Source organism: Pezoporus flaviventris, unplaced genomic scaffold, assembly GCF_033815535.1.
Source record: "Pezoporus flaviventris isolate CSIRO_AGI_PZ_B2104156 unplaced genomic scaffold, CSIRO_AGI_Pfla_v1 ptg000036l, whole genome shotgun sequence".
In the NCBI taxonomy this organism is placed as follows: domain Eukaryota; kingdom Metazoa; phylum Chordata; class Aves; order Psittaciformes; family Psittacidae; genus Pezoporus; species Pezoporus flaviventris.
The window spans coordinates 26502147-26515795 of NW_026892584.1; the positions used below are offsets into that span (position 1 = coordinate 26502147).

The 13649-nt window shown below is 42.1% G+C and overlaps 1 protein-coding gene across 1 annotated transcript in view; it reads left to right on the top strand.

Annotated features, from left to right (window-relative positions):
• Positions 1-13649, top strand: part of TTLL5 (tubulin tyrosine ligase like 5) — a 132544-nt gene that overhangs the window by 14237 nt on the left and 104658 nt on the right. Inside the window, 3 exon segments of the mRNA XM_061463629.1 lie at positions 8442-8543; positions 8671-8762; positions 10811-10918. Of these exon segments, the coding sequence (XP_061319613.1) occupies positions 8442-8543; positions 8671-8762; positions 10811-10918 (302 nt within the window).

Below are 13649 nucleotides of genomic sequence, written 5' to 3' on the forward strand. Positions count from 1 at the left end.
CCTGAGGGAACTGGCAGATGAAGTTTCCAAGCCATTATCCATTGTATTTGAGAAGGCACAGCAGTCTGGTGAAGTTCCTACTGACTGGAAGAGGGTTAATATAACTCCCATTTTTAAAAAAGGGAAACCTGAGAAGCTGCAGGCCAGTCAGTCTTACCTTGGTGCCCAGCAAGACTGTGGAACAGATCCTCCTGGAAACTATGCTAAGGGACATGGAAAATGAGAAGGTGGTTGGTGAGAGTCAGCATAGCTTCAGTAGGTGCAAATTGTGCCTGGCAAACTTGGTGGCCGTCTACAACAGGATGACAGCATGGGTGGATAAGGGAAGAGTGACTGACATCATTCACCTGGACTTGAGGGAAGCATTTGATACTGTCCTGCATGACATCCTTGTCTCTGCACTGGAAAGGCGTGGATTTGATGGATGGACAGCTTACTGGATAAGGAGTTGACTGGAGGGCCACACTCAGTTGTGGTCCCATCCCTGGCAGTGTTCAAGGCCAGGTGGGATGAGGCTTTGAGCAACCTGGTCTCGTGGAAGGTGTCCCTGCCCATAGCAGGGGGGTTGGAACTATGTTGTCTTTAAGATTCCTCCCAACCCAAACTATTCTGTGTTGTTCCTGTGAACTATTTGAATAATTTTTTCCATCTCTGGTTAAAGAAACTCTGCAATCATAGAGATATTACGTAAAGTTCTTTCTATATTTAGTTATTGCCTTACAAGCTTTGACTCCTATTCATACTCAGTTGCTAACTGATGTATCAGGTGGATGCTGTGAAAATACTCATGTTAGAGAAAGGGGTTGTGATGGTGTCTAGACTTCTGTCCTGTACTGCAAGGGAACTGTGTCGCAGGTGGCTTTTTGGAGTCCAGAACTTAATAGTGTTAAAAATGGAAATATCTGTATATTTCCTCTACCAGTTCTAATCCATTGAACAATTCCCTTAGGGTGTCTTGTTTCTTTTCATCCTGATTTTAACAGCAGTTAATGGGAGCCAAGAAGATAATTGGATGGTGCAAACAACTTTTTATGTGACATTAGTTCCCTAAACAAAGTGGTGGTTAATAGACTAACAGGGAACCCAAAGTCTAATACATGGGAAGGGGAGAGAAGGGGGTCTGAGAATGTGACTTCAAGCATAAGATGTGTAGAACGTGCTTATAGAAACACTACACTGGTTATTTCCAGAGTGTTTAGGTAGGAGCTCTGTGTGCAGCCGTGGAAAAGGCTATCGTAATGTGTGCTTTTTCAATAACCCCTTTTTGAGAGAAAAGGGATTAACTCTCCTTTCCTTCTTTTCACTTGAGGGTCTTTCTAATTCTCCACTTCCTTTTCCAGGCCCCAGTGAGATGTCTCAAATAAGCATTCCAGAGCTGCCGAGTTTCATGCAAAACCATGTAACATCTTATGTAAATATTTAGTGATCCAGTTATATATTTCCAAAATGACTTGCATATGATAAACTTTACCTTGTGGTCAGATAATTTCCTGAAGTGATGTGGGGATAAGGCAAAGAGCTGTGTATAACTCCTTGGGTAGTGTTCTTCCTGAATGCATGGTAGTGAAAAGGTAGGTTGTTTGGGTTAAGAAGGTGTAGTGGTGTGGGTTAGGGTCCGATCCAAGTTTGATTGGTGTGGTGGATTTGGGAATTTCTGGAGGTAAGTGTGGGCTCTGTAACACGTTTTGCAGATTGCTAGGTCAACAGGGAAAAATGCTGCATCTCACTTGTGTAGTAAGTGGCCTACTGAAGGTGGAGGTCAAGCTTGCTTGTCAGACTTATAGTGAACTTTTAAAACTTGGGGAGGGAAGGTGGTAATCTGTCAGGATCTGAATGCCATAGGTGACTTTAGGTGACTTTTTACAGGGGAAGTCAGAGGTGTGACAGGGAGGCAGAGAGCTGGGACGCCTCTTGGTGATGTACTGTTAAGTCTGGAGGTTAATAAGGAATTCTCCCTTGATTTTGCTGTTCCTGCTGCCACTGCTGTCACCTTAGTGCTTGCTTTTGATTGCTCTTTCCCTCTCTCTGATCCAAGAGAAAGTGCAGCCAGAGGAAAGGCAAATGTGCTGTTGTACAGAGAGTAAGCTCTGTAGCACTGTGTAGTTGCTGGTAAAAGGAACTGGTTGTTGTCTTCATCCAAGCTGGTGTACACCTGTGTGGTTTGGCTATGACTAGCTGAGACATGGGCAGGTGTGTCAGAACAATTGAATAGACCTGTGTCCCTTCCCTAGTCTAAGTTTGGAAGTGAAGGGCATGTCCTCTCTCCTGCTATGGAAAGAGAAGCTCCAGGGAAAGGGAGGGAGGTTGCCAGGGCTGTTCACAGTACTGCTGCTACTTCTACTATTGTTGCTGCCAGGGAGGCTGTAGTGTTGGCAGCAGTTTGCGTGGAAACTGAACTGTGTACAGCCAACCTCAGTTTAACCTTTCCAATTTCCAGCTCCAGTTTTGGGGTAGAAGATGTCCCCCAGTATTTCTATTTAGAGGCTTTTGGAATCTAATCTCTTGTGTATCATCTTAGTAGGTGTCCTTAATTTTTTTTAACTAATCCCTTTCCTCAGGTCTTAAAAAGACAGTATTCATTAAATGGGGAGGATCTTTGGGAGAAGGGAAATGTAGTAAGGCCAGGGAAACAAATTAACGAAAGTGAATATCTTTGTCACTTGTTACTCAGTTTAGAAAGTGAATAGAAGCAGTACGTAACATAAAGATGGAGGAAGCATTTCCTGTGTTCTTGCTGCAGTGAGCTCTATTATCTCTATGCGTTACCTATCATAGAGATGACCCAAGTTTAATGCTGTGATAGGGGACCATTCCTCCTGCATCTTCTGGCTGTTTCCCCAGCCTGCATCAAGTCCATTGCCTGGTGAAAGAGAGCTCAGTCAATACAGGGGAAATCCAACTTTGGAAACTTGTAGTTAGAAGTTGCATTATGAGAAATCAAATCTGAATTGAGGCCAAAACAGAGTTGATATCCTTTGGATGGTGGCTACAGAACAGAGATCCACTTTTTTCTTGGTTACCTCTGTAATGTTTCACATTGTTAACAAGAAGAACTGCTGGTTTAGATGAAGCGGGGTCAGCAGAATGCACTGAAGTGGCAGGAAGTTTTCCTGTCTAATAGTGGAAAATTTCACCTGATCCTATATTTTTTATTTTTTATTTTTTTCCAATTGACAAGCCTTACAGGAAAATTCTTTGTAGAAAGAGCAATGTGAGTCCAGTTGTTGACCCATTCAGACCACAAACACTTAGCTACCAGTAATACACAGCCATGTTGTTTGTCCTCTACAAGGTCTATGGAATAGTCCAGAACTTGGAGAAGATTGGATCACAATGGGGGGAAATAAGAGCTGCTTGAAGCAGAGCAGTAAGAGGTTGTATTAGTGAGCAGAAGATAGCGTTTTGAGGAGTTTCACGTGATGAAATAGTCTCTGTTGGCTGAAGGTGTGCTTCCACATATGGACAGTCCATCCTCCAGTTTGGGAATACTCTTGGATTCCTGGCTGGTTACATGCTCCCACATAGCAGTGCCCTCGAGTAATGCTTTGGCTAGGAAACAGTCCTGTCCTGGCAGATGATGAACTGGCCGCAGTTATTTGTGCCTTCATCACTCTTTGGCTGGGTTACAGGAATACGAGATACCTGGGCATGAAGCCTTTAGTGCTTAGGAAAATAGCTTGTGCAGAATGTCGCAGCATGTGCTTGTGCTAAATTGTGTTACTGGGAAAACATCAGGCTTGCCCTTTATTTTCTGTGCCACCTTACCATATAGTCTCTGTAAATTGCTTTTAGGATCTTGGCCCTTTTAGGTGACAAACATTCTATTCTTGGAACTGGCCAGGAATTGGAAAAGAGAGGAGCATAGAATGAAATTGCCAAAAGAGTGGGGACCCCCCGAGGCAAATAGCTGAAAGAATGCTCCCTCCCTGCCCCCTCAAGCCAAATTGTCAAAAGAGCAGGGTCGCTGGAATGAAATTGCCCAAAGAGTGGTGCCCCCGGAACAAAATCATCCTCTGAAAGATTGTAAGGTATCTCAAGAATTTATACTGATCTCGGTTAACACCTAGAAGAATTTAGAGGGTTTGAGGTTATCCTACTTTTCACTCTTACTGTAAGCCCTTTCCTCTGACTTTAATGTCTCTAGAAATAACCTGTAAATTTCTGTTGAAGCAAGACATTCTGTAGAATGCATGTCTCCCGGCTTTCCTGCCGAGAGCAAGTGTGGTGGCTGAGTAGCTTTGTTACTACAGCGGAAGAAAGATACAGTGTAGTATGTAAAGCTGTAGAACTAGAGAGTGAAGGTCACTCGCTACTCTTTCAGTAGTTTTAACAGTCTTCCACCCCAGGCAAGTGTGGAAGACAGTGCGAAGGGTGTGCACTACTGCCAGTGGTGTGATGTATCACTCCTCTGACACTCGGAGGCTTTTGATAGAGGCTCTAGAAATGACTTACATTTCCATTTGCAGACTCGTGCTTAAGGCTAGTAAGGCTGTCAAACCAGCTCTGGGAGAATGTATTAAGCCAGTGTTAGTTTTGAGTTGCTTTGAGTCATGAAATGTTTGTTTGTTTTTTTGTGTTTTGTTTTTTGTTTTTTTTTTTTTTAATGCATTGCTGAATTAACCCATGATATCCCTTGAGATAACAGCATCCTAGTAGAAGAGAAAGTTTATATACTGAGCACTCTAGAAGCCATTGAAATCCCTTTTGAATAATTAGTTCCTATGGAAAAGTAAATTCTATGGGCGTGGAGCTCAGACCACCTAAAAATTAAGGATGGTCTCTGTAGTAGGAAGCTAGTGCAAACATTTACAAGGTAAGGAAATTCTGTTGTTTAGAAGTATTGTCTATGTCTGTCAGGGGTTCATATCCTCATATTTCTGATGATGTGCATACCTAAAAAAATAAGAAGCAGATGAGCATGGTGAACCTAATTGCCTTCCGCTTCATGAAATACCCATGACTTTCTGCAATAGCTTGCTGCTTGTGCTCAGGATCTTCCAAGATCTGGCTGAAACCACATTATCAACAAGTGCTATTTCAGTGCTAAATCCTGGAAAGTTACAGTTAAACTGAAAAGAAATTCAAATACTTTAAGCTCTGGAAATACGTTTCTTTTTTTTTTCTCCTTTGTTTCTCCTACCTGCATATTTAGGGATAGATTTAATCTGATGAGTATCTTCATGGGTTTGCTAGTCTAGTTCTTCAGAGTGCTAGTTCTACAGTGGCTACCAAGTGAGGGCAGTAGTGTCTTCATTTTCACTGAGAAATTAGAATTTTAATATTTTTTTTTCAGTCCTTTCTAAAGGAAGGAATTTTTGTTTGTAACTTGTTAGATATCCTGGTATAGTTCAGCTTCTGAACTACAGAAAGTAATAGGGAACGGATGAAGAGATATGACAATAAAGCTAACTGGGGGTGTATTCTTTTCTGGACATTAACTTAATTGCACAGCCAGATGCTCCAAATTCCCCTCCCTCCTTCCCTCCTCCATTTTTTCCTGAGCACTACCTTCCCTTTCCTGCTTTGGGTCTTTCTCCAAATCTACTCTTCTTTTCTTGCAACTAACCCTGCTCTTCTCTGTACTTTCTTTCCTTCTTGCCAGGGCTTCTTATTATATTGTATGTCTGACTTCCCTTTTACACTTTCTTTACCCCTTTTCTCTCTTTAAGACATTGGCATCTTGTGGTATAGGAGGATGGTCAGAATGAAAAAGGTTCGGGTTTTTGTTTGGGTTTGTGTTTTTTTCCTTGTTAGTTTGTTTTGTGTGTTTTGGGTGTTTTTTGGTTTTGTTTTTTTTTTTTTTTTGAGCTAGAACATGCTCGCTGTTATGGGTTGTAGTGATTAACAGTGGCTTATGCTGGTCATTCTCCCAACTAGATGGCCTGGATTCTTCCCTCAATCTTTTGATTTATATATTTTTCTCCAAAGTCTGAGGCCTAAAATATACATTGAAACAGGAATTGTTTACATGCAGAGTAAGAGAAATATTGCAGTTGAACTAGACAATCCTTTTAGGTCCTTTCCAACTATAACTGTTCTGTGACATTAATACAACTTTTTGGCATGCCCATGGCTTGATGTCACCACAAGTAGTATTATACTCTGCTTAATGCTTGATTCATTTTTTTTTTTTTCTTTTAAGATTTTTTGTGGCCTGCTCCTAAAATGGAGTCACTACCCTCTTTCTGTCCTGACTGCATCCTAACACTCTTACGTCTGAAAAAGGGTGTACCTGCATCTGATTGAAAGTTAATTGGTATCTTTCTGTATTTGCTTAAGTGGCTGTTCAGTCAGATCTGTGAAGTGACCTGACTTGCCTGTGGCTATGTAATTTATGGAGCAGATTGAGTAGCTGGAGTGTGCAGCTGAGTGGGTGATGAGCTTTCACCTGCAGTGCATCCTTAGATTGACAAAGGCTGATGGTGCAACTACACGTTTTAGAAAACAACTTTTGCACAAGATGTAATTGTAAACATTTTAAATTGGTACAGCTATCAAGAATAAGTCCTGCACTCTTCCTGGCTGTTGTTTCCATTCTCATGTTGACCCTTTCATTTCTTGTCACAGGTACATATAATAAGTTCTTATCACTGCACAGTGCAAACTGGAATGGATGGGTAGCATGGGCAACTGTACTAGCAGGTGATTATAGGAAGTTTTTTCGCTTCCCCCAGAAGCTTACATTTTTTCAGCATTCATTCAATCTCCTCTTAGAGGTGTGCTATTGATAAGATTACTATTTAAATTGCTTCAGTGCAATTTTGAGCTATATTCCTGTGGTCATTTAGGGGCTTGTGATGTCCATTGTATTGTGTTACCACAAGCATTTCTGTACTCATGCAGTGAGCTAGTCTGATAAATAGCTCGGCACAAAAGGCTGGTTTTAGATGGCTTCTGTGCAGGACAGATACTCTTGTGCTCGTATTTTGCAGGTAAAATGAAGGGGATAGTTGAGGAAAGAGAGTAGAGATAGCTTAAGTCTGTGTAGCCACTGTGGGGGGTGAAGCTTATCAAGTTACAGCTTTGTAGCTGGATCAGGGAGTTGATCTACCTTTGTCCTTTCATACCCTTCTTGCACCATAGAATCACAGAATGGTTAGGGTTGGAAAGGACCTTAAGATCATCTAGTTCCAGCCCCCCCTGCTACCTCACACTAAACCATGTCACCCAAGGCATTGTCCAACCTGGCCCTGAACACTGCCATCCCTCAACACACTCATGCAAAACCTCTACCTCTAGCCCTCCCAAAAATAAACAACCAAAACCCAACCAAATCAAACAACAAAAACCATAAAACCAACAAAAAAGCCCCCAAAACCACCACCAACAAAATCAACAACAAACAAACAAAAAGAAACAAACCAAAGAAAAAACCCAAACAAACCCCAACCAAAAAAAAAGCCCCGAAACAAAAAAATCCGTCAACTACCTTACATATCAAAATCCTGGGCTGTTTTTCAGTTGGATCAATTTATTGACTCATTTTAACACAAACATCCATGATGTTAGTGTATGGCTAAGGGAGTGGTGATGGGGTACTTGGTTACAGTACAGGTAATACCTTTCAATCAGGAGATCACCACTGTTTCCATAATAAATAGGCTGACTTAACTGTGGTATTGTTGGCTGTAACAGGGTTCATATGGACACTAAATAAGCTTGTAGCAGTGTCTTGTTACTGATTCCAATCTTCCCTACAGTCCATTTCCTTGTACACAGCTAGGTGACATTTTTGAGATATGGAAAGGCTGCGTAGTCCCTGAGAATGACAGCACCTTGGAGTAGATGCTGCCTTGTTGGACAAATTGGTTTGGCCTTCAAGTTCTACCTAGTTTCCTGGGTGCCTTTTGAGAAAGAGGATTGGCTGTTGTAGGCTGGTGTGTAGTTGTTGGTGATAGAAATATGTTCCCAGCCTCAGCCTTTCTTAAGGTATCTTTGGAGTACACAAGAACTGAGCCATGCTTGTATGAGACTTCAGGAAATATTGACTGCATATGTAGTAGGATTGCTCTGAATGTATACATTTCCCAGGACCAGTGGATCTTACATATTCATGGTAGGTCCTATTGTGAAATTGAAGGAACTGTGACACTGACTGTCTAAAGTGAAGTGGCATGTTTGGCCAGAATGGCTGAGGACCATAAATCTAAGCAGTTGAGAAAAAAATGTGCCTATCGTGTACACAGTTAGGCTGTAAAAACTCTAAGGACAACGAATAGAGCTACCTGCTCTAAGACTCTGGAAAAAAGATTAAATGCACCTGGATGTGGCCCTTAAGAATAAACTGTGGGGTTTCTTTGTGAGGGAAGGTTGCATTTGATGAAGTCTCATTCCACACATTCTCTCCCTAGCTGCTGCTGTTGAGTTGTCCGTGTAATAGGCTGTATTTAGCAAGGCTGTCACTTGTTCAAGAAATACTGAGAATCTTTATCCCTCTGCAGGTTTGCAACAGTGAGGTATGACCAGGCATCCAAGAACATTAAAAACCAGTTCATGCACCTGACCAATTACAGTGTCAACAAGAAGAGTGGAGATTATGTCAGGTACTTGGCTGGAAAATGGAACTTGATCTTTAGAGGTTGGGTCAATTTACGTAGGTTGGTCTAAGGCTGATGCAAGTCTCTAAAGGAAGGTCAGTGGTGTCAACCTGCTTCTTTCACTTACTTTTAGCTGTGATGATCCTGAGGTAGAGGATTATGGAAGCAAGTGGAGCATGAGTGCAATGCTGAGGTACTTAAAACAAGAGGGGAAAGACACTGCAGGTCAGTACAGATCTTGTTCTTTTATTCCTTTGTTGGATCTTAATCATCTCACTAGTGTGAATCCTAAGTCAGGGAAGAGCAAAGTGGGTCCCATTTAGCACCAGAGCAGGGTGGAGGGAAGCATTGTCCTTTGCAGCTTACTTACTAGAGCTGTGCATTTATTCTCTATCCCCAGAGATGAGGCCTTTCCCTTCCCTTTAGCAAATAATATTCTGAGACTTTCTCAGGGTGTGTTTCTTAATATTTTACCTACATTTCCCGTTTCTTAAGGTCATTCCATTCCTTCTAAAAGCTTCCCTCCCACTACTGCTCCCATGGCCTGTTCAGTCTGATGAGTGACCAACCTCTGGAGAACTGTGCCAGTTTGAATGACTCTTGGATGTGGTGTCATCTTTCCATGGCTCAGGTTTTTGCTGGGTGTTTTCATTTCAGTCTGTGTTTCATATAAAACAGCTCCCTCTTCCACACCTTTGCCAGGTCTGCTGGGAGTAAGTACATCTGCAGAGCAGAATCCAGGTATATCCTTTAAGGGATAAATTACCTGTGATACCAAGGCATCAGTAATGCTACTGACAGCAACTATGCCCATGTTGCAGATGTTGCCAGGGGACAATTAGATGTTGGATGAAGGGGGTTTTAATCTGGCTTTTGGATGGGAATAGGTTTTTTTTTTTTTTCCCCATCCTGTGTGTGCATGGCTGTCTGATCACTTGCACCGTATGTTTTTGTTAAGCTATGTATGCATAGTTATTTATATTGATACATTTCCAGACCCCAACCTAAAGTATAGATATGCATTCTTAAAAATTAAGTAAACTACTGAGCAATGCAAGCAGGTTTCTCTATCTGTTACAAGGCATCTTGCACCTTTCTCTGATGCATCTGGTTCTGGTCCTAAGGAGGCAGAATGCTGGCTGGGAAATGCTGGCCTTGTCTGGGCTGGCAAGATTTTTGTGCTCTGGGATGTGTATGTGCACTTAGACATTCCCATGCTGTATTGCTTCCATTTAGTTGTCTTCTGGCACAGAAGCTCACATCTGAATTTGCTTGCAAGGTCTGCTGTAATTTTCAGGTCCCTGCTTGTCATCATCTGAACATGAGAAAAAGTAATCGTAGGCCTTAATTGAACTCTCTAGTCAAGTGGTTTGTGCTGGATGTTCTTTGGAACAGGGATTACCAAATGTCTGTGTGGTTTTGCTGGAGGTCTTTGCTTGAACCTCCCTTTGAGACATGTCCTATGCTCTCTATTAACTTTTCAGACCAGGGCTCCAGTGTTCTTTCATCCCCTCTTCCTCTATTGCTTGTCCTTGAAAACAGAAAGTAAGTGTCTCAAGTCCAAACCGAGTCTAGAATCGAGGTCTACATCTAGCATGCATCCTTTCTTGCCTTTTGCTCCCTCTGTCAGGTCAGATTCTTGTTCCTGAGCTGTGTTTAGACTCATAAAGGACGTGAAGAGAGCTCCTTTACTGCAACTGCAGATTATCTATGGGTCGGCAGGACTGGGAGCTGTCACCAGGCATATAATTTTGAAATTATTTGTGAATCGTGGTATGGGAACAGCTGCTTTAGAGGAAGGTGCAATCACAGAACAGTTATCTCCTCAAAGTCCACAAGAAAAATATCTGTATTTCAGTGCCTGTGACTTGGCTTCTGTAATTTAAGGGCTTATCTCACTGCCTCGCTCTTGTTTAATCCTTCCTAATACTCTGAGTGGGCGATGATCAGACTCCAGCTGACTTGTGCTTATGTGCTTGCCACATGTTTCTGCTTACTTGTACTGTACGTATACTCATTTCTGTCATTCTCATTTGTATTTTTGCACTAGGATACTTATGCATGTATCTATATACTTATGCTTGCATGGATTTCCAAGCATGTTATCTTTTGCTTCCATAAGCTCTCACATGCTTTGATTCACAAAGGTATCTGTCCATACGCATATTCTCATACTTTTTAGATATTGTGTGTTACTTCACAATTTTTTTAATTATTTGTTTTTATTTTTTTTATTTTGTTGTTTGTTTTTTTTTCTCCTTCCCTTCTTGCAGCACTGATGGCTAGTGTGGAGGACCTGATTATCAAGACTGTGATTTCTGCTGAGCTGGCCATTGCCACAGCTTGTAAACATTTTGTTTCACATCGTGACACCTGCTTTGGTAAGGTACTGGGGGCATCTTTGTTGATTGGCTCTTAAGTACTGTTTGAAACTTCCAGCTTTCTGATGCTGCAAGGAAACATATATTCCCTATTGCAAGGAAGCCAGTTAGTTTTGTTTTGGTTGGTTTTTTTTTGTGGGTTCCCCCCCCCTTCCCCCTCAGTATGGGCCTCTGTTAGGGCAGGGGACATAGAGTCTCTGTTGCCCCGGTGCCAGTGTCATTCATCAGAATCTCCTGCTAGAAAGTGTGATGGTAAAGGACTTGAAAGGGAGCTGGGGAAATGCTGGAAAGTTGAAGTTTGTGACACCCTAATGGCCTTTAAAAGGATGGCTGTCCGTTATTAAATATCTCTTTAGACCATTTAATATTGTCTGTTGAGCGATCTAGCCCAATGTAGTTCTGAACTGTTGTCCTACATGCATCTGAGGACTAGGGAGGAATGTGTGAAGCAGTCCCTGGAATGAGTGGTGGTGGTGGTATTTCTGGGCTTGTGTTTGTGTGAGAGTACCGCATGGTGGCGTCAAAGCCTATTTCTGGCAGAAGCTGGGCGCAGAACTACGTGCTGGCAAGCGGATTTGAGAACTCACTGGCAGCAGATGCTGGGACAAGGTCCAGAAATCAGTGGCTGGTACCACAGTGTGCCTTCTCCCGCTTTCCCGTGGCTCCTTCCCAGCCTTTCCTAAAGAGGCCTCCTCCTGCTCAAACTGCCCTTTGCTCGTGTGGATACACTCAGTCTTGGGGCAGGGAAAATGAGTCTAGGATTAGTCTCGGTCAGTGCTTAAACCAAAGACCAAGCTTGGCTTAAGGTATGCTGTGTTTAGGTACTGGGACTTGCATTTAAAGCTGCTGTGATGGGTAAATTCATTTGTGTGGTCCCTGCATTGCACTTGGGTATTAACAATTCTGCAGCTTTCAACATGCTTAACATAAATGCTGTCATCTTTGGATATTTAGGGTGATGAGACAGTAATAAAGGAGGAGCCAGGGCTAATATGTTTCTTAGTTACCTGCCAAACTAGCTACCTCTCTGGCCTTAGATTCTCTTGACTGACTCTGATGCCTTTGTTCTAGGTGGAGAACTTTGGTGTACATGGAGATTTATGAGTTAGCTTTAGTGAAATTTATCAGCTACTCCAGAAATATCAACTACTGGGTTAAAAAAAAAAAGGCACATCAAAAAACTGTAACTGCCCCCCCCTTTATTTTTTATTCTTCCTTTTCTTCCCTCAGATGTGTTTCTAGATTCCTCTGAGCTATGTATGTGGAAACTAATGTTCCTCATGTACTTTCTGCTGTGCCTGGCTCTGAGGTTATCCCACTTCCTGCTGCCTCCCCAGGGCTGCACTAACCACCCTCTCAGATGCTCCCCCACAAATAAACTGTTTTGTTCCATTTATTTCAGTGTAAACACAAATTAAGAGCTTCCCAGGAAAGAGAGCTTAAGTAAGAGCCATACTGCTTCCCTAGAGAGCCTGAGGCATTTCCAGAGCTCAGTACTTTCTGTCACCTTCCCCCACAATTAAGTGGTGGTCCTTGTCCCAAGGATTTGAACAGCCTTTGTCATGCTGTATGGGTCATTCTTCATCCTGTGTCTTGTTCTGACACTCTTTGCTTGTGCCACTTTTAACCTTGTTGTAAAAAAAAGACAGTTCTTCTAGCTGGAAGTCTTCAGAATGGCTGAGTTTATAGCTGTTAACATGAGGGAGAAAACTAGGAATGAAGATTGCAAGACAGCATGTAGAGGCTCCCAAGAGTGCTTTTTGGTTTTGGCTTTTTTTTTTTTTTTTTTTCTGGGCTGTGAACAATGAAACCACATGTGTGTGCTGAGAGAGACTGATCATTTGAAAAGTATCTGAGACTTCAGAAACATGGATCTGAGATTCAGATATAGAGGTAGACGTTGTTTGGGAAGCTTCTAGAAAAATGTGACTAACTGAATGTGCATTCTGCTCTACTCTTTTTAATGCTGTTCTGGGAATAGGACCCCAGCACAATTGCCACCATTCTTGCAAAAAATTAAATCACAAATACTTATTTCCTAGGTTTCCCACTTTATCTCTGTAACTGTTTAGCAATCCTCTGGTTCTTCATTCCTTTCCCAAGTATATTTTGTTTTAATGTAATATACTTGCTTTCTAGATTTAAGGGAAGAGACTCAATTCATGGCTGCTTCATGCTCCAAAATAAGACTGGTGAGACAGTCTGTATAGTTCCAAATACTCATGCTTGCCTAGGAAGCGAGAGGATGCTGCTTTTTCTCATGTCAAAGCAGAGTGCTGCTGATAATTTGTGATAAGATTGTAGTGAGTCCCCTTTTGGCCATGTCATGTGAGCCACTTACTGCAATCTAGTAATAAGCACTCCTCGGAGGACTTGGAATGCTCAGTAGTTTTGTTCCTCTGAAGTGGTGTATTTACACAAAGCAGTATAAGTACTACGTTTTGTTGCAGCCTTGTTATTAATGTTGTGGTCTCAAGCCTCTGCTTTGTGCTTTATGATTAGCTAATAATTCCTCATGTTAAATTAAGCCCCAAGTAAAAACTGTCTTAGAATCACAGAATGGTTTTGGTTAAAAAGGATCTCAAGATCATCTAGTTCCAACCCCCCTGCCATGGACAGGAACACCTCCAACTAGACCAGGTTGCTCAAGGCCCTGTCCACCCTGGCCTTGAAGACTGCCAAGGATGGAGCATTTACTACTCTGGACAACCTGTTCCAGTGCCTCATCACC